Here is a 26,137-nt window from a genome sequence, read left to right as displayed (position 1 = left end):
TAAAGGGGTGTTTTTGTCAAAAAAATACTACATATCCACCCAAAAATAAAAAAATATGAATCTCGTGTCTTATGCTCAACAACGTGAATTTTGTTTTGTTTCCTTTGTATATAAGCTATATTTTGACGGAAATACTCCTTTGTAGTTGGTCAAGCAGCCAATTTTAATAAAAGTTTTTACGGATTGCAACAATATGGATAATATTGAAATGTAAACACAAGATTAAGCAACATATTGATTGATTTGAGAATTTAAGAACTAAAATGAAAACTTTTATAAAAAAAATGTTCAAAAACTAATTATTAGAGTATAAAAATCAGGGGAGGAATGCAAGGGTACAAACTAGAAGGGTGAAAATCGTCACCCACAAAAACCAAGGGAAATAAGAAATAAAAAGGTAAAAACGAAATTATTACCAAAGGTTGGCTATAAAAAGGGTACAAACTAGAGGAAAGTTGTAAAATTACTTTATACACTTCCTTGACTTACAAATTTCTTTTCTTTTGTATTATTTTTTAAAAAAAATTTAGACCTTCGCTTGCATTGAAAAAGAAAACTTCCATAGATTCGCAACACATACTTACATAAGTTCTCTACCACATCCAACACAGAATAACCTAACCACAACCAGCCCACAGAAGAATAATGCTACTCTTACCACATTTGTATACCACATTCTCATATCATTTTATGTGGCAGTTGAGGTGAACAGCCACATCAATTAAAATTATTTAATATTTTCTTTTCTTTTATAATTTATTAATACTTTAAAAAAAATGTTAATTAAACTTTCCTTATTAAAATACACTTCATTGATTTAATTGATATGGCATATAATATGGACATGCCACATCATATAGTATAGAAATGTAAGATAAAAATGTAGTAAATGTAGCATTACTCGCCCAAAGAAAACCGCCCTTATTCATATCTAACTTCATTAATTACATTGAATTCAAATCAAAATCCAATCCGTTGACAGATCTTTCAGCCTGTATGTTTAGAAGAGGTATAGTCTTTACAATCACATATCATGTTAACTCAGTTAGTTCTTCATAAAAGCTACTAGAAAAACTAAACCATCATATCCTTCTTCAATCGGCTGTAAAGGCAAAAAGGAAGCTAATTGCGACATGGGAATTGATAGTGTTAAAAAAAGTTAGAAAATTTCATGCCAAGATGTAACACTATATTATGTCCCTTCATGTAAATAAAGTTGTGCAAGGCTAACTCTGCAACAACATTGTACAAAAAACACAGTACACAATGCATATAAAAAAATATTACTGTTAAAGAAAGTAGGAACTGAACAAATAAAAGAAAACTAGAACAAAACTGCTTCCTTTATTTTTCAATACAAGAATGAAAAACCAATCTATCTACTGAAGTTTCTTAATCCCAGGAAATGAGGGGAGAACTGCAATGAGAGCATCACCATATCCAACGGGATCTGTTAGGAAAAAATAGATTAGATGAGAACTTCTACCAGTGGTATCAACAAAATCCTGCAGACAAAGAACTGAAACATAGCCAAACGTACCGCCATCTTCTCGTAGTATCTTGATGACCTCCCCAGATACATCAGACTTGGAAAGAAACAATGAGTGAGTCAAACACTATGTTAAATATAAAGGACAACAGCTGGGAAGAGGAGAAATCAAACGCCCTGCCTCTCTCAACTGACACATACCTCAATTGGAAGCTCTCCACCAAGCTGTTCTATGTAGCAAATCACTTGGCCTTCCTTCACTATTTGCTTCTGTTATGTAAAAATTCAAAAATCAGAAGAATCAGTTAAAACACTAAGCATGGAAAATGTTGTTAGATTTTTTCAATGACACAATCGAGCAAAGTATTTAGGGTGTAGGCAAGAGCAAATTTTTTATTTATTTTAGTCCTTGCAAGACTCTGTTTTGTGATAGCCTAATATACTAGAGTTTCTTATTCATATTGAGATAAAAAAAAATATTTTTGAATTAAAAAAATTGTTTTAATTTCATCTGTTTTACGTCACTAAGCTTACATGGATTATTGATGGCTCACAAGTAACAGCATAATAAACCTAGACTAAGCCGAGAAATAAACAAGCTAACAAGTACACTGACGGAGACAAAAAGTCCAAAATGAAGCACGAGAAATCAAATTTGGGTCCCAAATCCCAACAAGACATCCCTATATCCTGACTGTGTGCCAGCCAAGTATTTCCATTAATGCCTTTAAGGAAGCAGGAAATTCGACAATTCTTTCGTTAAAATTAACAAATTAGCCGAAAAATATGTACCTCTTTACATGATGGCGGAGCACGCTTCCCCTTTATCGTTCGAGATCTCCTAAATAACCCCACCTGCACCATTGGTTGTTTTAGTATCCAGATTTTATAAAATGACAGAAACATTTCATTTGAGTTCTTACTCGTGGAGAATGAATTAACACCAAGCCATCATCTGCAGCTCTATCTAGCAATGTCTGGATATTCCTTGAAGAATGTTCTTGTCTAATGACAGCTAAAGATTGTGTAGGAACTGAGCCATTCGAAGCAGGTGCTTCAGAAGTTGCATTCACACTAACAGGAGCAGGACTTGGGGGAGGTAGAGTGCTAATTTTTTCAGTCAACTCCCTCAGCACATGTAACCGAAATCCACCGATCTGATGATATGGTTGGAATGTGTGAAATTAATAATAGACAGAATGGAAGATAAACTAGTAGCATCCCATACTAATAGGAAGCATAAGGGAAAAAGGGAGGGGTTGTGAATGGAATATTTATTAGTTGTTAAAAAAGAAAAAATTACAATTCATAATATAAGCACCATTAAGAAAAACAGTCTTGCTTACTTTTAATTCGAACTCAGCAACTGAAGTTGTATCGCATATTGTTGTGACCAAAGATTCTACCTGCAAACCAAAGTAACCAAAAGACATGTTTTAAACTCATAAAAACACTTTTGCATTAAGTGAGGACATGCATGCGTTTGTGAGTAAATGTAAAGAGAAAATTTTAAGATGAAAAGTTTGTCGGCCTAGTAATAATTAGGGAATTGCATGGCAAGGTTAACAGAAGTAAATTTGAACAGAAGGAAATTTTATTGAGGAATTTTACAAGAAACATAGATAAAATCGGTGAATCAATATTTTCCTCAAATACGAGCTTGAAAGAAAATAGGGTGTCCATGTATTAAGATAATAGTTAAGGAAACAAAAATGTAGAGGAATTTCACAAACATTATAGGGACATTTCACGATACCATCCAGGTCTATAACAGAAAGACCTAGCAATACATATTTTCAAGTCTAAAGGGATTAAAGTTGTCTTTTCTTTTTCAAATTTGAAGTACCATAAAGCATGATTTTGCAATGTACAATAACAATAGCAGGATTACCCACAAGCAGTGATGAAAATAAAATGCATGCAACTTGTGGTTTATAATATTCTACCAATAACCTATTTTTCCATCCCTCTTTTTCAACACAAACCAAAGAAAATAAACTTGTGTATTTGAATGCAACTATTCAAGAAATCTAACAAACGAAAAAACTGCAGAGGTTGCACAAGATTTTTTTTCTTTCTAAAAAAGTAAATTTGAAGTGTAGGGATGTGCTCTTTAAAGATGGTGATTATAACTATCTTATGACACCCTAGAAATAGAGAACTCGGACATCTACATGGTGCATAAAAAATTGGCATGATACAAGAAAAGAAGGAATTTACATTTTTCTCTCTGTCTTACCATTTGATAAATAGAAAGAATAACCAAGCAAAAATAATTCTTGGATCATAATTCCTCCAAAAGTAAAACTCCAAGAAACAGCCATTACTATATTCACAACTCCACTAATCTTTAAAGATGTGCCAAAGGGAGAAAAGGGACATAGAATTATTAAGGGTCCCTAATTATTAGTGAACTTACCTCGTCAAAATTTGGAATGAGCTGGTTTGTCGAACCAGAATCTCTACTCTCTGCAGGACCATCTTCTAAACTTGTAGTAGCTGTTACATCATCAACAGAATGATGATATGAGATAGACTACATGTTACAGGACCAGATATTATCATGTTGACATAATACTAACATTTACAAATCAATGAAACTTACTATTTCATCACTCAATACTAGACAAGAATCACAAAAGTTTTGGCCTTGCAAATCCCAAGATAATGCCTACTTAACTTTTAATCACAGGACATATTAAAGATTACCAAATATGACTTAATAGGTTTCAGGACCTACATAAAATTTTGGGATTGGCAATAGCATACCATAAATGAATAGGTCAGTAATTTGGATTTATTAGAAAAAGATAAACAAACTGCATTCATCATTTCAACACTGAATTAAACAATATAATAGGAAGAATACAAGATTGTAAAATTCCATATAAAGAAAATTGGCGTATGTACCAGACAATGTAACTTAAGAACAATGGCTTATTTACCTTTACAAAAATATTTTGTAAAGTGGATAGAAATGCACTAGTATATCTACCCAGATTCTCAAGTAATCAACTTCCATGTCATTTTCACTTCAGTTTCACAAAATTTACTAAGCTTAAAAGAAAAATGGATTATCATGTAATAGCATGTGTATAAATTCAGTAAGAAGTCATATAATCCAACAAACTTGATGTTTTGAGTGCCGATAATCAAATTCCAGATTTGACGTATTACTGAGGGAGGACAAGCAAACAAATACATCAACAAAAAGAACTTACGCAGGGTTTCTAAAGATGGACCACTGTGTGCACGTAATACATTGTCTGGTCGTCTTGATATTGACAAACATGAGTACAATTGTGGTTTTTGCCCTGTCCAAGGTTTTAGACCAGATGATTGTAGAATCCCGACTCTTGTTCTACCGAAGTTCAAGTTTGTAATTTTGGCATTCAATGTCCCAAGGCTACCTGCCACCCAAATCATATCACAATTGACTAATAATAAGAAGAAGAAATTCCTTCATTTCTATTTCATTTTCATTTGGTATGCATTCATGCTTCTGTGCATGAATAAATAAGAATCACGCCGGGAATAGACAAGCTTTATAAAGAAATGATAAAATCTACTAGAAACGAAGCAGACTATAAGACCCTCAAATTAACTTTCAAGTAGAATCTAATGATGCACTACACTTGTAACATAGATGCTTGAGGTCAGTTGTTCTTCTCCTTCTTTATCTTCCTTTATCAGTTTTTACCATTTACTTACCAGTTACCACTAGGAACCAGAACAATTGAATTCAAGAATTTAGATTCACAAGGGAGTAAGTGCAATGTTTCAAACATGCACTAATTACTGTTGCAGCAACATGGTTAACCCTTTTTCATGAGCTGTGCCAAAAACTTCAATGGGTATATGCAACAAAACCCTGTAATCCCAACCCCCAATTCCTAACTATAACTATAAATCAATTTACCAAATACCCATTTCCCCATAATCAAAATAATGAATATAGACATGTATAAACAAGAAGAAGTAAAATCAGATTTCTCAAGTATATGTGTATCTGTGTGAAGGAGAGGGAGACTCACAGGAAGCCATGAAGATGCTTGAGCCTTGTGGGTAGGGGGGGTGGAGAGAATGAAGAAAGTGGCTAGAAGCTTGCAGAAACTTCGCAGAGAAAAACCCAATTTGAAATGTCAGTGCAAACTCAGCAGAAGGCAGAAGAAGAAGAAGGCAGAGAGTTGAGGCGGTGAGAGCCACGGCCGTTGAGTTCCAGAAATGACAATGGAATATAGGGACCAGTTAACCACTAACCAAACACACCGCTGGAAATTGGATTAGGACTCTGGCGACCCAGCCCAAGCCCAAATCTTGTTTGTCCTCAAAATCTATGCCTTTTTATTTTAATTTCTTGTCATTTTTATGTGAATATATAAAATAATCGAGGTAGAACTAGAAGCATTGAATAGTTTTTTTAAGATTGAAATTCTTTCCGGAAATATGTTGATCTGATCAGTGTCGGTCCTCGAACTTATGACTTACTAAGTTTTAGTTATATCACAAAGCTAATAAATCTACGAAACCAGTATATATTGAAATTATCTTTTGTTTTCAAAATTATAGACATGTTTGGTGTGCCAACAAGAAGTGTGAAGTGCTGTTCTAGTTTAAATCGGATCCAAATTGATTTAGCTGGTTTTTGTTTATCTCCAAATTATGTTTTCCAAGTTTTGGAATGCTCAACAAACTTTCACCTACTTATTGGAAATGTCTTTTATCAATCCAATCTAAGGGGCATGACTTTCAATTCTTAACTTTTCTTTTATTGTAATGTGCCTGCTTTCTGATTACTTTTTTCCTTTTTTTTTTTTTTTTTTTTGGTGTGAAAGATTTTTTCTTTTTCTTTTTTTTATAGAGTTTTTGGTGCCCAGAACTGCAAGATTGTAAAAACAGCAGGCCCGAAAATGTTTTTTTCAAGGAGCCCTCCATTGGACTTCGGTTGGATCAAGCCCATACCATTTCTATTTTTCATTTTGGGGTCAAGTGATTAACCTGAAGTGCAATCAACAAGATTACACCAGAAGCAAGCACTATAAGTTAGAGAGGATGAGATACTGAGGCCATCCATCTCCATCCAGTCATGGGCTATAGGCCGAATACAAGGCTACAATTTAGTTCTTCAAAATACTATTATTTTAATAAGTAGTATATTTTTTCATATTCAGTTATACATGACTATATTTTAGGGTCTTTCGTATTTTATTATTTTGAAAAAATTATGGTACACATTCATACATTCTATTACTATGTATTTATTTAAATTAATTAAACTACTATTTAGAGACAATATTCCAAATATGACACGTGTACGTTGATAAGCATTTATAAACACTGTGCAATGAAAATTGTGAGAAATGTGGAATAAAATGAGTGAAATTTTTTAAAGAAATTTGAAGGTATTTATAGACATTTTTTTAGGTTTTTTTAAAAAAAAAATTTTAAAAAGCCTATAACTGCTATTTTGAAAATATTCCTACATTTCAAAAGGTTATGACCTCCCAACAATCATAATCAATTTATAAAAAAAAATAAAAAAAATTTATATGCATTTAAACGTTAAAAGAAAGAAAAAAAAACATTCCAAAAGGTTCTGACCGTTATATATATACCTATATATATAAAGCAAAAGGCAGAGAATGGTGAAACATTCAATATATCAAAAAATGTCCTTGGTTAATGCATACATTAAGAATTCAAATTATTAATTAAATGAGGATAATATGGTAACTTCACATTTTTTCATATTTAAAAAAATTATTAAAAGAAAAAGCACATAATGGATCCTATTTTTATAGAACACAACTACTCATTATCTTTTTTAATTCTAAAATAAATAAATAAAAAATTTTAAAAAAGCCTCGCGCAGGCGCAGAAGCGCGTGCAGAGAGGCTAGTATATATAAAGCAAAAGGCAGAGAATGGTGAAACATTTAAAATACCAGAAAATGTCATTGGTTAATCCAAACATTAAGAATTAAAATTATTAATTAAATGAGGATAATATGGTAAATTCACACTTTTTCATATTAAAAAAATTAAAAGAAAAAGAAAAATCAGATAATGAATCATATTTTTATGGAACACAACTACCCATTATCTTTTTTAATTCTAAAATAAATTTAAAAAAATTTAAAAAAAAAGCCTATTGCAAGCTCGAAAGCGAGAGACTATATATATAACAGTCAGAATCTTTTATATATATGAAGAAAAAAAATTTGGAAAATTAAAAAATGAATTTAAATACATTTTAAACATTATATGAAAAAACAAAAAAAAAAACCAACAAACAAACAAATTGTAATGGCTAGCTAACGTCAGTGCGCCTTTAATATCAACTCTTGTATTACGTTTGCACGAGATGTTCCTCTGATCACACCCACACGTGATACTTCCTCTTGTTGGGCAACACATGCGCTCGGTCCACAAAAAAGATTTGACATAGGCTACAAGTAGCTCGGTTGGAGAATTAAAAGGCTAAATGTGGCCTTCAAAATTTGGCAAAATTTTTTTTTTTTTTTGCCCATAGCTGGAGATGGATTTTGCATGTTTTGAGAGCTAAATATGGCCTATGTTTCATTGATGCCGTCATCGTCGTCGATGTTGTCGTAGTCGTCGTCATTGTCGTCCTCACTGCCGCCGTCGTCGTCGTCTTTGTTTAGTGTCTAGGGTTTAAACTTGTTATTTTGCTTCAATTATGTGTTTCTCTTCGAATTTTGGTTGATTTGAGGAATGTATTTTAAGCTTTGATGTCATCTCATCGCTGCCGTCATCGTCATCGTCGTCGCTGCCGTCGTCGTCGTCGCTGCCTAGTCATCGTCGTGGCCGCATTCAGCATCACAGTCGTCGTCATCTTTGTTTAGGGTCTAGGGTTTGAACTTGATCTTTTACTTCAATTATGTGTTTCTCTTCGGATTTTAGTTGATTTGAGGAATGTATTTTAAGCTTTGATGATCGATTTTATCTTTTGTTACTATTTTAGTTATGGATCTCATTTTTGTTTAACAATGTACTTGTATAACAGAGTATTAACAAGATAGTTATATGACAGAGTATTAACAATGTACTTCTATGAAAGAGTATTAACAATGTACTTCTGTGAAAGAGTATTAACAATGTACTTCTATGACATAGTAGTATTAACAAGATAGTTCTATGACATAGTAGTATTAACAAGATAGTTCTATGACATCATAGTATTAACAAGATAGTTTCTATGACATAGTATTAACAATGTTCTTCTATGACATAGTATTAACAATGTACTTCTATGAAGAGCCCCTGCTTGGTTTTGGCTTTTTTTTTTTTTAATAAATTGTTTGGGTTAAAAAAAAAAATTGGGCTGGGCTTGTTTCGGGTTTTTTTTTTAATTTTTTGTGTCGACTTTTTTAAAGTTAATCAATGACAATCATGTAATTTATAGGAACTTCAACACCCATTTCTTATGTAGTAAATTAGTTTTGGATGTGTTTCTAAAGTGCATTCCATGTGGTGATTTTTTTTATATAATTTCAGCCCATAATTTGAGTATAATAATAAGGCTCCCAACAAAGTATGAGATGAGAAGGCCTTCAATCGGTATCCCATCGGTCTCTTTGATATTCAATTGGTTAAGTGCTACCCCAAAACGCGAATCTTTGAAACAATTTGCAAATTAGTTAACCTAGAACCGACCATGCAAAGTAGCAATATGCTCTTACACCACAATACATTTAATTCAAAACTCTATCCAACCTTCCATGGTATGAAGGAGAAATTTATTATAAAATTTATAGAAATTTGTATATTTTCAAGCACTCAATATTTTTTGTCAACCCCAATATTTTCTTTTTAAATTGTCAATATCAACATATAATACCTTAAAATCAACCCACCATTCCGACCATAAAGAAAAAAAAGACACAACCTTCTGTCCAATGCTTGTTTATATAGCTATATCATTGAATCATTGACAATCTTCTGCTTTTGACGAAGAGATAATATACTAAAAGGAATGCTTTACCTTCTCTATACTACATGCAATCCCTATTTAATTTAATTCTCACAAACATTGTCCATGTGTTATATACTAAAACAAATGCTTTATCTACTTTTTATTTTTTATTTATGAAATTATGATTATATACACAAACACGTGTCAAGTATTGAAAATGATAATAAGGATACAGTTTGGATAAAAATGGTAAGCAAAAATACTTTTTATTGAAGCTGGATTGACACGCCATGAAACTAGCAATACTTGTAACTAGCTAGTTAGAATGAGATTTGACTAACAATATTGTAGACAAATTTGAAGTAACATAAAGCTGGCCTAAAAGGATGACAAGAATCTTGCTGCTTAAAGCATTGATAATGGAGTGCTAAGAGCAAGACACATATACATGTATGAATATGTATCACTTTTGAATCCACCTTATACACATACTTTTAAAAGTACAAACCAGGTCAATGAAGGGAATCCAATGTGGCCATGTAAGCAAAAGAAATAGTGAAAATTATTAAATTAAATATCTATTCATTTTAGGGATGATTGAATAAAGCAAAGGAGAAGGAGAGCATAAAAATAAGTGCAAATGAACAAAATGAAAGTAATTATAAAAAATCGTCATTCATTCACATAATTTATAATCTTTGAAGTCGTGACATGATCCCTTATTAATCGTTTTAATTTCATTAAACAAGATTAGCTTACAAATACTAAAATAAGAATTGGCTTAGTAGAATTGTTTTGTGTTTCTTGTGGCTTCGGTGAAATTTGATATTACATCTTGTACTTATCAGTTATCAGAATGCATGGTTGCTTTCTTTGATATCGATAATGCTTAGTGGAATTCATCACTTTTGCCTCAAGCAAGCTCCTTTTTAAAGTGAAACTACTCATATCTGACCAAATTTTCCTTTTGCATATATATATATATATTTGCTAAAGCTCCAATGGTGCTCCTTTTAAGTTTTCATTTGGATAATACATTTAGCAGCCTTTAGTGTGGATATTCTAATATTGATGAGTACGGTAGTGAGTGAGAGAGAGAGAGAGAGAGAGAGAGAGAGCATCTTATAATGAAGTTTGTGCACATCGTTTCAAGTAATGAAAAGAAAAAGGAATCATTCATTTCAGAAACCAGGCACATTACAATAATTAAATAAAAGGTTTAACACAAATGACAATAATGGGGAAATTAAAAAGCACCAAAATTACATTGATTAATTTAATTCTTATGGGAAACCTAACAAAATGCTAGGCATATATGTAGCTTATGTGGACATGGGTTCTTATGTGCCATGTTTCACCATGAAAAAACCCTAGAGCTAGCAACTCAAAGAAATAGGGAAGGAAAAACTGGTCATGATGATATCGTCTCTCTCGCTCATCAGCAATGCCTGCAATAAAATAAATAAACATATGACATCGTGAATTGATATTGAAACTGAGCAAGATCTAAAAATCATTGGTGTTAGTTTGGAACAACAAATGACAGCGTAAAAACCTACCCAAAATTGGTTAAATCCTGTCTAGTATGAGTCTCTTGGGGCATTGCATCTAAAACATTCCATTCTGCTAGCAAAGTTGTGTTCGTTGCACCCCAACCTGTCCAAAATAAAAAAAAGATAGAGATTAGTTTACAGATGGAATGTTACAAATAGATACAAATGGGAGAGAAAAACGAGAACTAAACTCTACTTTCTATACGTGTGAAGAAATAGTTATATTAGAACAAATCGAACTCTTAACATATCTTAATTTTAAACCAACCCACTTTCTTAATTCTTGAAATGAAAAAGAGAGATTCGTAAAGTATCTAACTTGAAAAAGCAGTCAAAGAAATAGGAATATTTTCAGTACGTAAGTACTTTTTCGGTCAGATTTTCAATTTTATTTTTTGGTCAGATTTTCAATATTTAATGAGTACCTAAACTAGCTGAATATACATCTTGACAAAGCAAGCTGTAGCCAAACCAAAAGCAAGATTGTGTCCAAATTATCCAGGACCAACTTTTGTTGATACTGAAAATATATCCCAAATTATTTTTAGCCAAACACATTACACGTATTAATTGTAACATATATACACACATATGCATATTCCTGAATTTATCACCTGGTACAAATCCAATCTCCAGATTTCCATCCAGGTCGGGCACCGCCGCCAGCACCGCCACCAAGCCCTAACCCAAAACCCCGAGAGCGTGGCATGTCAGAGTCAAAGCCGCCTCCGCCTCCACCAGCGGCAGAGTCATCCTTGAAAGCACCACATTTGAAGCAGCTGGAGCGGCTGGCAAAATTGTGCGCCCCACAGTTGGCAGCAGCGCAGTACCAGTCGCCAGGCCTAACATCTGAGCCGGTACTCATGAAGCCGAACGAAGATCCTCCTCCTCCTCTTCCACCAAACCCCCCAAAGTCAACGCCGGACTTGGAATCTCCGCAGCGTTGGCATGAGTCACGCCTCTGGAAGTTGAGGTGCTGGCATGACCTGCAGTTCCAATCTCCTGGCCTGCTCATCTTTTGATCTGCATTAATATTTTAAAAAATGTTTCAGAAATGGTATTTTAATTAATAAGTTTCTGAAATTTAAAATAAAGTCACTTTTTTTATTTATAGATTTTCCTATATGGAAGCTACAGTGCTATGCATGAGAGATGTGGTAGCCCTTAGTATCAATAACTTACTTTATCGTAAAGCGACCTAGTTTCAAACATAAACACGATATCAGCACAATTTATTATAAACTTACTTCGTTTTTCAAATATAAACACAATATCAGCACGATTTATTATGAACTTACTTCGTTATAAACAAAATTAAGAAATTAAATGCATCGAAAATGTTCATTATTCATACATAAAACTAAATTGAAACAAAAGAGAAGCCAAAAATCAAGATTCAGAAGGAAAGAAATTGTTAGAAAAAGCATTGTGGGAGATAGAAGAGGAGAAATAACCTTAAGAAAATGTAAGGATCGATCTTCTTCAGTATTGGATGTGTTGGAGAAGAAAGAAGGGGATAATGATGAAGTGATGAGCCATGCAGGCAGGGAGTGGTTATATATATACAAAGTGAGGCCACAGAAAAGGGGAATAAATGGAGGGCCGTGTACTACTTTTTCGTATTCTTCAATTAGCAACCTTGATAAATGGAATCAGAGAAATCTAAAGGAAGAAAAAGAGAAGGGGAACTCGATATTCCACGATTCCAAAGAGAGGATATTTTGAATTTTGAATGTGTACTTTGTTTACTGGCCCTCTTTCAATTTAGGGTTGTTTTTTTTTTTTTTTTTTTAACGTGAGAAATAATGCATGCATGTACGCACTAGTACAATATACTACTATTCATGCTGGTAACCCACTTTCACATTTGCTTCTTTCTTAAGATTAGTTTGTAACTTATTTCATTACTAATCACATCTCTCACGAAAGTGAGGTTTTTTCAGAGAGATATATAATTGAAGTATATACAAGCATTGTTTTAACTTGTAAAATCTTTGAAAAGTGAAATGTATTATGCAATTTAGATGTTTTGTTTTAACTCTAACACGTATTCCAATTTAGTCATTTATCAATTTTTATGTCTATTTAAGGGGTAAAATCGTCAGTTATGGTATAATTATTCTCTAAAACCAACGAAAAATGTTACAAAATGACCAAATAAAAACACATGCCAGAGTTGAAAGACCAAAATGAATCTCGAGGATAAATTTAAGGATCATTATGGTTATAAATCGTAATTAATTCAACTAATAAAAAGGTTTGGCAATTATTTGGAGTAAGAACATGCGATGAGCAGCTGCAAATCTATATGTGAGAGTGAAAATGAAGAAATCTAGATTGTTATTGTAGGACAAGTTACTTCCAATATCCAAAGGCAAAAGAATAGCAGATCATAGTGAAAATGTAACCTGAAACTAAAAGTCATAAGTTTTCACACAACCAATATGATGGCTAGTCAGCTAGCCCGCCATCTTTAAGATTAATTGAAGTGATTAGGTTGACCAAAGGGAAAAATCTGATTCAGCCTTGCAGGTCTAGCACGCTAGCCCAACAATTCAAGACCCACAAAAAGAAAATACAGATTCTGTAGCCTAATTTCACTACAAATCTACCAATCAAGCAAACCATGAACCTAGAAAGGCCCTTTGACCATGGCATTAATTGGGACCCCTTTTACTTCATTAATATGGTATCTCAAATTGAGCTGCCACAACCTATATATGTTTGGAATTTTTGTAGGAATGTGACTTGAATTTATATTTTAATTTTAATTTGTCATTTTAAGGAAAAATTTAGGAGAAATGTCATTATAATTTTTCAAAACTCATTATTTGTCATCTGACTTTAATATCATCCATTTTTAAGGAGATTTTAGTCTTTCTATTTTCAAGAAAAGAAATATAAAAAAATAGACCTCTCTTTCCCTTTCTCCCCCACCTCAACCGCACCTGCTCCCAAAACACATCGCACTGGACCCCGCCTCCCCTTCTTCTCTCTCTCTCTCTCTCTCTCTCTCTCTCTCTCTCTGTCTCTCTCTCCGAGCATGGAAATGAAAAAATACCAAAAAGAAAAAAGAAGAAGAAAAAGGTGGACTCTATTTGGGTGGGCTGAGGGAATTTGTGTGTGGAGGGTAAGTGTTTCATTGTAGATAGAAGTGAAAGGGGTTGTGAAGAGGGAAGGGAGAATGGATTTCAAGGTGGGCGGGGTTGGTAAGAATGATTTTTTCTATTTTTAAAATATCCTTAAAAATAAATGGAAAATTAAACGGTGTTAAAGTGAGATGATAAATTATGGATTTTGAAAAATTAAGGTAACATTTCTCTTAAATTTTTCTTTAAGGTGACAAATTGAAACTAAGGTATAAGTTCAGGTAATATTTTTACAAAAATCTATATATATATATATATATATATGTAACAAACTAACAGCCCCCTAGAAAAAGAAAAAATAAAAATAAAAACCCACAGATGGCTGAATGTAATTGGACAATGTGGAATTCTAATCAGCATCTCCTTCCATGAAATAGATATTCCCTAAACATAAAGCTCTTAGCAGGGCCACTTGTTATCTTAATTGTATCCATCAAAGGCCCAAGGGGGGTCTAGTCTCTGTCAATTTTACTTTGAGAGAATCAGCAGATTGACAGTCAATTTATTGGAAAAATTGCTCTTGCTTTACAATTTTGAATATTCCTTTATTCCTATTACGTTTCATAATTACAGACAGCTCAAGTGGAGTTAAACAATACCCAACTTTCTAAATGCGGCAAGACCACCCATTGGAACATTAAAAAGAGCATAGAATTATCATTGTAATTGAAATTTTTATTACCAAAATAGAAATTCTCGTAGCTGGTATATGTATCCTCAAAGAAAATACCAACTACAGTCATTTACGTGCGCGTAGATAATTATTGACGATAACGTATATATGTTAGACTCATATATTATTAGGGATTATTGCCTGACGGAATTTTGGTGTTTCTTTTCCTTTTTCTTTGATTGTATTGATGGGAATAGTATCTTGAAGAGAGAAACTCAAAAGGGAGAAAAATGATAAAACCAAAAACAGAAAAAGAAGCAAAATGGTGAGTTTCAATAAAGGAAGTTGAAGCTGATGATGGAATAACAAGTCTTCGAGGTGTTGTTCATTTTGACCATCTTTCTTTTTTTTCCTTTTTCTTTTCTTTGCTGCTGCTGCTATTCCAATATTTCTCTCTCTCTCTCTCTCTCTCTCTCAAAAAAGAACTGCACATAAGGAGAGATCTGGCCTCCATTCTCTTGGAGAAGGGTAAAGGGGAAGAGAGGCAAACTGTAAAGAAGCAAAGAGAAGTGGGCAGCTGATGATTCGATTCTCTCTCCTCGGGAATCGTTTCCATGCATGAATGACTACGACTAACTTATATTTTCTTGGTCCCTTTCTTTTTTGTGTGTCCTCCTCTCGTCAATAATATTAATTCCTCAGGCTGAATTTGTTGAATTCCTTTTCCTCTTTGAAAAAACCAAACCCTAATAAAAGGAGATAAGGTTAATTACTCCCACTTTGTCCTTTTGCTATCTTCTTTTTTTCAATACATGCCCCTTGTCATTCTGCTATCTTTTTTATATACAGAGTAAATGCTATTAATCACTTTACTTAAAAATTCCTTGTCGTTTTGTTATCTTCTTATATACATAGCAAATGCTCATAATATCTTACAAGTTTGACCAAAATCCTTTTTATTCCAAGTCATAATTATTCCAAATTGTAAGCTATAAATCATCCTAAATATTACCCTAATAAACCCAAATACCTTCTATATAAATTGTAAGTTAAACCAAGCAAATTTGTTGTGTGGCTTTGATGGTTGAAATAGGGTTTTGTAATTGTTGTTGAGTGTTTCTATTTTCACCCTCTTATCTTATTTTTTTCACACGTTTTATCTTCCCACTCACCGTGTATATTTGAAAGAACACGTACTTATCTTTTCACACACCATTATTCCTAAAATACCCTTTAATTATTAATTCTAGTAAATTATCTTTGCTAATCATTAGTTATTTTATTTTATTTAAACCATTAATTGTATTTTCATATTTTCCATTACAATTAAAAAATTCTTCAATTAGCCCATCCCCGCTTAAGTCTCTCCCTCCAACCTCTCTTCCTTATAAAATATAAACCTCAAAACCCAAATAGAACCCATTGTACCCATTGTATTTTGATTCCCATGATCATGAATGGTTCCTTTCCTTCTCTCTCTCTCTCTCTCTCTCTCTCTCTCTCTGATATTCAAAATAAACTATTAATTTTATCTCATTTTCAATTATTTCTCTCAATCAGGAATTCCTTTTTGTCTTTTGAGTTCTGACGCCTAGATATGGTTGAAGGTTCTATTGTTTTTGGAAAAAGGAAGTATATTAGGTCTGATTTGAAAACAAATTAGCCAAGTAGAAAAAACTAAAGATTCTAAATTCTAGTCCGGAAGGAAAAGAAAAGAGATTAGATTCAATATGGCATGAAACTAGACAGTAAAAATGGATATTTGAGTTTCAGAGTTTGGGTGGGTTCTGTTCATCCTTTCTGAAGAAAGAAGCCGGACATTAGGTTCCTTTTGTTTTATTTTCCCCAAGTAAAAGTGGCAATGTATCCTTTTTTTTAAACCCTTAGATTGAATTTTAATGATGTGTCAAGCTTATATTAATAAATAGAGAGTTTTAAATTTATTCTTAAAAGTCATTTTGTAAAGGGATAAATTTATTTTTAAAATTTTGAAAATAAAGTGGGTAGGAAAATAAAACATATGAGTGGAAATAACAGCGCTCTTGTTGTTTTAAGAGTGATTTTCTTCTCACTATTACAACATTGCGCTTGGATTCGGATATATACTTCTTTGGTCATGTTATCAAGTTTAGGGCCATTGCGTTCAGCGTATTGCGTAGTTTGAACACTTGAGTCTAAAGACCTACCCGAATTAGATTGCTTCAGAACCGTGATTCTATTGGCTAATCAATAATATATTACTTGCTTTTATGCGTACAACGATCTGTATAGTCGATTTGTATGACTAAACGTAAACGTAATAAACGTAAACTTGTGGCCAGGCAATACGTTCAATTTCATGGTCACTTGCATACCCGAAGAACAAAAGGTATACACGAACGAACATAAGAAAGGCAATGGAGAGAATCCCGTGGACCTTCAAAAGGTGCACTCTTTACAAATTTGTTCAAATCCCAAATGCCATATATAAAACCACAATTGAATTCCATTTAACTTCTCATTATACCTGCATACACCATACAGGTTGCGCCTACACCAGATGCAAATTTCAAAACACACTTCATACAAGGCACAAACCATTTTAGCAAAACTAGTTTATGTAAACCAACACAGCAGCTCAAGCTAATCTACAACGTGCACACCACCGAGGATTGCTTTGAGAATGCATTATGATCCTTTTCGGCTTCGACTACCAGAACCAGCTAGACTTCTTGCACTGATTGATTCACTTGGACTAAACAAGTCCCTGTGACCCAACGGAGTACTTCCTCGGGGTATAGGCGACGCAACTTGACGAGGCGACAAAATTTGACGAGGCGATGAAACTTGACGAGGAGATCCTGAACTTTGCTCGCTTGCTCTATGTGTCTCGGTCTCCAAATTCTTCACTTCTTCAGTGAGCATTGCTAACTGTTTCAGAAAATGCCATCCATTAATATAGTTAGCATGAGAAAGATAATCTCTTAAAATGTTACAAACTAGGAACTAAAAGAAAGGAAATTTGGGGCCTCCATCAGAATCACTTGTGCATGGCCAAGGACCAAAGCCAAATGATGGAACGGGAAGACCTAGGATGTAGAAGAAGTATGTCCAGGTTGAAATTTTAAAATGGCTCAACCTCAACATTGAACTTTAAATCAATCTAATTCCATTAAAATTCCATCAAACTTGAAAATCTTTTGAGATCAACAAACCATCCTTACTATCTACAAATGGCATGGTATATACCCGAATTTCATTCTCTCTTAACCGACACTGCAGTGCATTTATGGCAGGACTTAAACTGCATAAAATTTAAAAATTGGAAGAAAGTCAGTAAAACATTAAAAACCAAAAGGCCAGGCATAAAGAACTAACAGGGAGGTGGGCAAATAACTCACCAATATTCAATTAATTTGCACATGGAAGCCTGGTACATTGATGTGTGATGTATGTAAGTAAGTGGATGCACTTTCCCATCCCTAAGCAAAACCAAAACCAAAACCAATTAGAGAGAATCAACAATGAGTTGATCAATATGAAGTGATCAAATATCATTGGATCACCTCATATTTTGTGAGATAGCTTGGTTATATGCCGCTCGCTCCTCTTCATACAGTACTCGTTGCAATTCCGTAAATGATAATAATGGTGAATCGAGTTTAATAAGAGATGAGGTCGGTAAAACATGGAGAGGAACTTCTTTCCTGACATACTCGGCACCACTACGAGAAAAAAGATAAAAAAGTACATTTAGGATTAGAAATTCAAAATTGTGTTTTGTGAATCCAGAATGGAATTGGACGTTGTTTATTCATTCATTAATGGATAACTGTGGATGTTTTTATAATTTTACTTTACTCTTTTGTGTGGGATTGAAAATATAGATCTTAAAATCAAATAAATGTACAAGAAAATACAGTGATATAGACCTAAATGACTCATCCAGCAAACGCAAAAAATTTTACTCAAACTAACAACATTTATGTTTTAACAAACAAGCCCACAGCTCCACATAAACAAGAAAGTTCTCGGTGCTTTATTGAATCACGCTCAATGCCTTCTTATAAAAACAACATAAATGCACCCAAGACTTGTATACCATATCTCAACTGCAATTTGATGCATGAAAACATCCAGGAATTTTACATGAGTGAGAGAAGAGAGATGTGTAAATTGAATACGTAGAAGACAACTTTACATCAACCATAAATAACAATAAGGGATCAAGGAAGGATCAGAAATAAAGGAGAAAAACATTATTCTGCCAGGGAACCAACAAAAAAATCAAAATACTAGGCCATTTCTCGAGTGTCTTGCTTTTAGACAAAGGCAACGAATTTACTGCAAGAAGGCACAGATTTATGAACCAATGAAATATGGGCATTTTCTCATTTCTTTTCGAGGAAATATAGGCAGCTACAGAAATGCTGTTAACTCTGCTGCCAGACATAAATGCTAACTGTTTTGAATTTATTCTTTAATTAGCGAAGCTATTAACACTTATAACATGTACCAAGTCCACAATTTACACAATGAAAATAGAAATAGAAACTGTGTGGATAGAGTACATACCTCATATCCAAATTCGAACGGTGCATTGCTTCTTGCATACTCTCTGACATATCCATGTGATCTATATCGGCAATGATGATGTCTGAAGTGTTAGTGTGGTGGTTTCCTCCAATTCTTTCTTTTTCTAGATGATTTGCATCAGCATTAGCAAACAAAAGCCCCAGGTCTGAAGATCGTCCCCCACCCTAAGCAAATCACCCATAATTTACGCATAGCATAAAGCGAGCAGCATGAAAACAGTATCCTCTAGACAAGCAAATATGCAACAAGAAACTGTCACTACTAGAATTGAGCTCCTATTCAGTACGACACATCCTGTGACTTCAGGCACTAACAAAGCAACCAGGGCAAGAAACAACTGAGTTACTAAGCACACAAACTCAGTACCAATGCTTTCTTTTTCTTTTTCCTTTTTCTTGTTTCTTCTTTTGTTTTCCCTTTTTGTCTTTTTTACAAACTGTCATTACCAGGGTGGTCATATAATCTGGTAGGCTATATGCCTGCTTCCACGACTCATATGATGAAATTTGAGATGATGACTGAGTATATTGGGAAAAAGTAGCTGGAACAAGCTAGATCCTTCCAAAGCTATATGATAGTTTGTACATGCATTCCAGATAATATTTCTTATGTACATGCTTCATGGGGTCGACAATCTAAAGTAATTTTTGCCATTATCCTACTAGCCAACATGCACACAAGTCAAAACAAGTTTGAATGAAACACCACCTAAGGAAAATTATCAGCAATTCACTATTATGTATGGGTAATACCCTCCCTCAAAAAACACTAAAGAGGCAGCCATTTTACCTAGCTGCTCTTTTGATAAATATTTATCCTACGAATACTCCAATTAACCTCAATATCTTTTTTTACATACTCCAATTAACCTCAATACCTCAATATATATGCCACGTCAGCAAACTAACGGAGTTTTTGACAGAACCTAACGGCAAGGACCATTTGTGATCACACATACTAACCTTGAGGACCACCAATGACACAAAAATACATTAAGGATGCAATTTGATAGTTTCATAAACCTTAGGGACATTTTGTGATATTAAACCAAAGAAAAATCATACTATGATTTTAAATAAGTGTCAAAGGTAGGTGAGCACATTGTGTATGTCCGTTCATATATTTGCTTAACCCACTTAATATAGGAGTCCTGATCTCTTGGACTACAAGGGTCCAAGAGATTTGTGGTCACTCACTGTTGGATGTAAATTCAACGGTTCACTCACTCTTGCACTCCTTTTAAGAAATTTTTTTGAACCATTGGATTAATATCTAACGATGGGTGACCACAATCTCTTGAACTCCTGTGGTTCCAAGAGATCGGGACTGCTTAATATAGATAATTACCAAGCCCACTCAGTCCATCAATTATAATTAAAACATATATTGACAATTGCATATTGATCAAAATGAAATTTCGCCATTTAAACATCACTGCTGTGGAAATATGAATTAAAGGCCAGATGGATGCACAGGCCATTAGGTATCTGCATAAAGGCTAAGTTTTGAACTTACATGGAAGGAAAGAAACTTATGAGTTTTATCATTCACAATACATCAAGATATCAAAACAATATATATGACCAATAGTCAAACATTTACTCAGTAAAACAAGTAGCAAGACACAGATTTGTAATCAGGTATCAAGAAAACGAACTGGTATTAGGGCTCTGCTGCCAGGATCAATTAACATAGTTTCTATTTCCTCTTTTTTTGCAGTTTTATTAGAATGGATATAGTACCTTTATAGTTCCAGAAGTTCTTGAATCAGCTGTGTCTTGTTCAGGACACTCTGCTCTAAAGGATCTTGCAGGTTCATTTTCTGAGGTACTTAAAGACGATTCAACTTCTATAACTGGACTTTTATTTACAGGAGATAAAGATATAGGTCTTGACATGTGATGCTGCTTCCCATCTGAGGACTGAAAAGCAATTACTTGGATTCGTCCGACCTGAAAATACCAAGTATGACTAAAGAACATAGTCACAAGAAAAATCGTTTATATCTGCAGAAGAAGCCCCACTACTATGCTAATACCATGCATAATGCAAACCTTGTTTATATCTTCACTAAAACAGGAAAATATAAGCCCAATGAACCCAGAATCTAGAAGTTGATACATTGCCTGAGTCCGCACGTCTGCACAAAGTAGAACACAGCTGTAATATCAACTCGAGCAACTGATTATGATAGCATGTCTAACAAATAACAATATCATCAGGTCCAAATGTTAGAAAGAATAAAATACTTCAAGTATATCAATGGATTACTGTTGAGTAACAGCATGATACATACTGACACAGATATATAGATCAATCATGCTCATGGGCCACAGATAAAACCATATTTTGACACACATCTTCAACTTTTCGATCTTTACCATCTAACAGTTGAAAATGTAAGTGGCAACAAAAAAAAAATCCTTGATTGCTTTACTGGAAACATTAGCTTGCTACATAATGTACAAGGGGTGTCCTTTAATCTCTCTGGCTAACTGTAAAGTCTCCTCCTTTATTTACTCTTTTTTTGTTCCTTTTTTGTCTGGTCTTACAGTTATTTGGATACATGTTTGGGGACTCTGAGATGGAAAACAGAGAGGAAGTTAAGGATGGGTTTCTAAGATTTGGCAGTCTTTAATTTGATAAGAAATGTCAAAAAGTAAAATTTAATGCAAAGGCATGATAAACGATCACAGCTTGAATTATTGGCTACTTTGGCTGCTAACTTCACATTCGATTTATTTGTGTTTTGTAATCCAGGTTAAAACAAGACAAAAGTCCACAACCCCGAAATCCACCATAACTTTCCATCAAAGCATTTTATAGGCCCTACATTTTCTCCCTCTGGCACAGTATGTGCAGACTCATACTTATCAATCCTGGAGACTTACAAACTAAATATACACCATATAACAGGTGATTGATGATCCATGAATGTATCCAGGTTTCTACCAAGTAAATATTTTCCAAAGAAGAACTCCCAGGTTCATGAGTATAACAATCCCAAGTAATCTGATAAGTTATATAACTAAACTCTACTTATGATAGCCCGACCTCATGAAATTGAAGAATGAACATGATAATAACAGAAAGCAGGGGTAATTACATAACACTCACCAACATGGGAAGGAAGAACCGTAATATGAGGATGCGAATGGTACCACCCAATCACCCTAGTTGTTCTTCCTGTTGACGTTGTCATTCTGTGCTATAGAGTTAATTACACAGTATCATAAAAACAATCCTCAAAAGTAAAGAAGCAAAACAGATATGGAGCATGGAAATACCATGAGCCACTACAACTATGATAGCTATACAACTAAAGAATGTAAATGTTGAACCAACTGAACGTATTCCCAAATTTCCAGCCCACCTAAAACTCAAAGCCCCAGCTCATGAGGATGCATTCACGATTTTTTCTTTTCTTTTGAATGGCATGATTTAGATTCCTGAACAAAAATAGCTTTGTTTTTTTTATTTTATGAATTTATATCACAGTTTTAAAGCTGAGGCAGTGTTGAAAACTATGTTAAAAACAAACAAATCCAAATAAACTGAATAAGTACAGCACAACCTAACGATATAATTTTTTGTGACTGATACCACACTGTGTAGTTTAAGCAAGCATGGGTTTACATGGCAAGGGATCCAAGTAATGGAAGTTCAGTTAGGAGAAAATTCACCAAACAATAACAGTCAAAGCTTATTGTGAAAACCTATAGCGCTTCCCTTAAAGTAGAGCACTTTTAAAAATATCAACTGTAATGTTTACTATGGGGGATCATGAGAGAAATTAGAACCAGATTTTCTCTTTCAACAAAATTTATTCTCTAAATAGGGATGTCAAGAACCCATTTTTGGTTTTTTCCTTTTGTAATGAAAACATAAAAAGATTAATTTTCAAATATTTATCAAAAATAAAGCATCAAGGATATTTCGGCCTGGGCTGATGCAGCAGCCAACTGCTCAGGATTAGTCTCCACACGGTCCTTCCTCCGATCAGATCGCGTTTGAGGTGATGCTCCCCAAATTAGTGCAGTCACACCCCCATTTACAGAGTTCTGAAATTCCCAACATCATTGGAGGAAGAAAATGTTATGACTATAAGATGCTATACAAAATTAAGATATAAACAGAGAGCCAGACAAAGAGGATAAATCCAGATTATAATAAAATCATTGTATAAATCATAACCAAATTCAGTTGTCCATCATATATCTATCACCTTCAGCAAATGGCTTCACAAAAGAAAAAAAAAATTATAAAAACGTCTCACTTTCAGAAGACTGCCAAACATGCAATTATTTCTCGTCCACATCTTAATGAGTAACAAATTATTAGGCCAAGCCCCTGGGAACTTCCACTTAAGCACGAAACCACTAAAACACATGCCAAAAAAATATTAATAAAAAAAGAAGCACCAAAACACCAACAGAACAGGTGAAACAAGAAACTGTGCAAGCTTGTCTAGATTCCTTGTATGCACCTGGGACAAGAGTGAATGGAATTACAGTGCTTTTCGAGGAAAGGGATCTTAGAGTGCAAAAACAAAGATCCTGCAGCAACATATTGAAGGAACCATTGAGTCTGAACTCATTATCAATCAGATATTGGAAATTGGCAACCAGAAATGATGCTGGATGTGAAATTTGTACTGGAACACTGAATCAACTAGCCTAATACAAAACCACACCAATCTTATGCATCACTGCAAGTCTTTAAATTTCAAGAGCAGGCAAAAACATCATGCACAGGTATAAAAGATGAGTTAGCATGTTGATTTGCTAGAAAAACAAGGCTGATGCTTCCTTTAATTTCTGTGTAAATGTTCTATTTCTGTATGAGTGTTCTAATGTTTGTCATATGCCCTGAATAAGCTTTCCCAAAAGAGCCCCTGGAGCAATTTTATAATGTCGCTAAAATTTCAAATTTCATCTGGACTTAGCAAAGTTTCTAGCTGAACAGAAATTAAAAGAATAACCATATGAATTATAGTTATTGGAGAAGAAAACATAAAAACGCTGACAAAGCACAGTATTCTAAAATCAAGTTCAAGTAAGTATATCAAACAATTTGCATTTGAACACATGTACTCAGTGGTTTTTAATAATTATGAAACCCAGAGTAAACTTATGAAAGTACCAATCGAATTAGAGGAAACCCCGAGAACTAGTCTAGTTAGCAAGGAACATTAATATGCCAAATTCGAAATCTAAACTGACCCAAAATTCAAAGAAAAAACAACTAAGCTCGGTAAACCTAACCTTTCTAAACGCATTTCAGAAAAGAACCCAAAATACCCAAACCATTCCAGCTCTACATTTACTCCAAGCATCAAACCGATCAAGCAATTTCAACACCCGTACAGTAAGAAAACCTAATACATGCATAACATAAGTAGAAGCCAAAGAATTTGAAGATGGAAATGGCAGAGAGTGTACCTCAATATCACCAAGAAGGAGGCCCATGATCTCCTCGGTCTCGGTGGACAATGCATGAGTGAGACATGTCAACCAAACGTCCTCGGACATTTTCACACCCGTTAAAGACATTCTTCTCGCTCTCTTTCTCTCTCTAAAAATTGTGGCTTTCTCTCTCTACTTTCTGGCTCTGCAACAAGAGGAGGAAGAAGAAGAAGAAGTGAAAAATGAGAGAAATTGAATCCCAACTTTTTTCGAGGTTGCAAACGCAGTGCCTCGTTGTACCCTGGGTTGTGTTGTTGGAAGATCTCTGGTCCTTTTGGGGGCAGTGATTTGGTACGCTAAGTTCTAGATTGTAATTATGGTACTCATCTCAGTCGAGTTGAATAGCTTTTGATTTTGATATGCTGATGTCATTTTAATGTGACTTTCGTTTTTAATTTCTTGGTGAGGTAGGTGGTGGTAGTGGCGGTGGCGGTGGCGGTGGGCATCGCTCAAAAATATTTTCTTTCACATCATATCACATATTTTAGTCCCCACTTGGTGCATTTTGATGACTTATGCATTGTGACTTACTTCCACACTTATGATAGGGCATCAATTCGAATATGAAGTTAGATTATAGAAGAACAGTCTCGATCTCTTGGACCATAGGAGTCTAAGAGATTGTGGTCACCCACCGTTGGATATTAATCCAATGGTTCTAAAAAGTTTTCTAAAAGGAGTGCAAGAGTGAGTGAACCGTTGAATTTACATCCAACGGTGAGTGACCACAAATCTCTTGGACCCCTGTAGTCCAAGAGATCAGGACTGTATAGAAGAATATCATTAGACCGAAAATTAGTTAATTATTTTTTATTAGAGTTTACGTATCATATGAGATTTTAAATTTTTATTAATCTAAAGTCCAAATTAAGGCTAGTGCAAGAAAAAAAAACTTAACATAATAGTAATACTTTGTTATCTTCGTTTTTCTGGGTGATTTATGAGTTATTCTGTTTTTCTCATAAAATGTAACAGATATATTTTAAATTTTATATATATATAAAATTACCCAAAAAAGTCATTTATTAATTGGCTTCAACAAGCTTCACACATGGACACACATGGCTTCAATGAATCATGAATATATCAACTTGTTCGTGTTTTTTTTTTTATCAAACATCGATATTCATTAATAATAAAAAATTTCATCAATACATCAAAAACGTCTACAAGACACAAATCTTAACTTGATTGTAAAACAACAACCTGAAAGGATAGTGAAAGAGAAGGAGAGATGAAGAAAGAGGGAGAAATAGGACGAAAATAGAGTGAGGGACATATGTCGCTGGTAGGGATGGATCACCGGCGGCTGGAATCATGAGTGTCGGGGATTGAGGTTGCTAGTTTTTTGTTGTTGT

At 34.0% G+C, this 26,137-nt stretch overlaps 3 protein-coding genes across 4 annotated transcripts; all 3 read right to left on the bottom strand.

The window, feature by feature from the left end:
• LOC18781811 (biotin carboxyl carrier protein of acetyl-CoA carboxylase) lies at positions 1,173-5,770 on the bottom strand. Its single transcript, XM_007215725.2, has 9 exons — positions 5,524-5,770; positions 4,711-4,899; positions 3,909-3,988; positions 2,836-2,895; positions 2,413-2,646; positions 2,282-2,344; positions 1,691-1,759; positions 1,541-1,586; positions 1,173-1,450 (listed from the first exon to the last, which is right to left on the bottom strand). Exons 1-9 carry the CDS (start codon positions 5,531-5,533, stop codon positions 1,380-1,382), a joined length of 822 nt encoding a protein of 273 aa, XP_007215787.2. The 5' UTR covers positions 5,534-5,770; the 3' UTR covers positions 1,173-1,379.
• Positions 10,574-12,539, bottom strand: LOC18782077 (uncharacterized RNA-binding protein C17H9.04c). The gene is made up of 4 exons (XM_007215032.2): positions 12,432-12,539; positions 11,592-12,000; positions 10,984-11,080; positions 10,574-10,872 (listed from the first exon to the last, which is right to left on the bottom strand). The coding sequence occupies exons 2-3, from the start codon at positions 11,990-11,992 to the stop codon at positions 11,005-11,007; spliced, it is 477 nt and encodes a 158-aa protein (XP_007215094.1). The 5' UTR covers positions 11,993-12,000; positions 12,432-12,539; the 3' UTR covers positions 10,574-10,872; positions 10,984-11,004.
• On the bottom strand, positions 17,128-25,095 carry LOC18782826. 2 transcript variants are annotated; one of them, XM_020559834.1, is made up of 11 exons: positions 24,756-24,848; positions 23,801-23,870; positions 23,250-23,375; positions 22,432-22,519; positions 21,369-21,454; positions 21,057-21,266; positions 19,294-19,478; positions 18,285-18,443; positions 18,120-18,200; positions 17,968-18,022; positions 17,128-17,649 (listed from the first exon to the last, which is right to left on the bottom strand). In XM_020559834.1, exons 4-11 carry the CDS (start codon positions 22,514-22,516, stop codon positions 17,407-17,409), a joined length of 1,104 nt encoding a protein of 367 aa, XP_020415423.1. In that variant the 5' UTR covers positions 22,517-22,519; positions 23,250-23,375; positions 23,801-23,870; positions 24,756-24,848; the 3' UTR covers positions 17,128-17,406. The 2 variants fall into 2 exon arrangements, with proteins under 2 accessions (XP_020415423.1, XP_007215375.1); XM_007215313.2 differs by lacking the exon at positions 23,801-23,870 and having other exon boundaries at positions 24,756-25,095.

Source organism: Prunus persica, chromosome G3 (genome assembly GCF_000346465.2).
Source record: "Prunus persica cultivar Lovell chromosome G3, Prunus_persica_NCBIv2, whole genome shotgun sequence".
NCBI classification, from domain to species: Eukaryota; Viridiplantae; Streptophyta; class Magnoliopsida; order Rosales; family Rosaceae; genus Prunus; species Prunus persica.
This window is presented reverse-complemented; position numbering and strand designations above follow the sequence as displayed.

Excerpts from the sequence above, each read along its gene's own strand:
- LOC18782826 (XM_007215313.2), bottom strand. The coding sequence starts at position 24,866 with ATGTCTTTAACGGGTGTGAAAATGTCCGAGGACGTTTGGTTGACATGT. Across the intron at positions 21,455-22,431 it reads GGTTCTTCCTTCCCATGTTG|ACGTGCGGACTCAGGCAATG; the intron begins GTGAGTGTTATG and ends TACTTTGTGCAG. Across the intron at positions 18,201-18,284 it reads GCTATCTCACAAAATATGAG|GGATGGGAAAGTGCATCCAC; the intron begins GTGATCCAATGA and ends GGTTTTGCTTAG.
- LOC18782077 (XM_007215032.2), bottom strand. The coding sequence starts at position 11,992 with ATGAGCAGGCCAGGAGATTGGAACTGCAGGTCATGCCAGCACCTCAAC. Across the intron at positions 11,081-11,591 it reads GGAGATTGGATTTGTACCAG|GTTGGGGTGCAACGAACACA; the intron begins GTGATAAATTCA and ends TATTTTGGACAG.
- LOC18781811 (XM_007215725.2), bottom strand. Across the intron at positions 3,989-4,710 it reads TCCATCTTTAGAAACCCTGC|CTACTACAAGTTTAGAAGAT; the intron begins GTAAGTTCTTTT and ends ATGATGTAACAG. Across the intron at positions 1,451-1,540 it reads GATACTACGAGAAGATGGCG|ATCCCGTTGGATATGGTGAT; the intron begins GTACGTTTGGCT and ends TTTTCCTAACAG.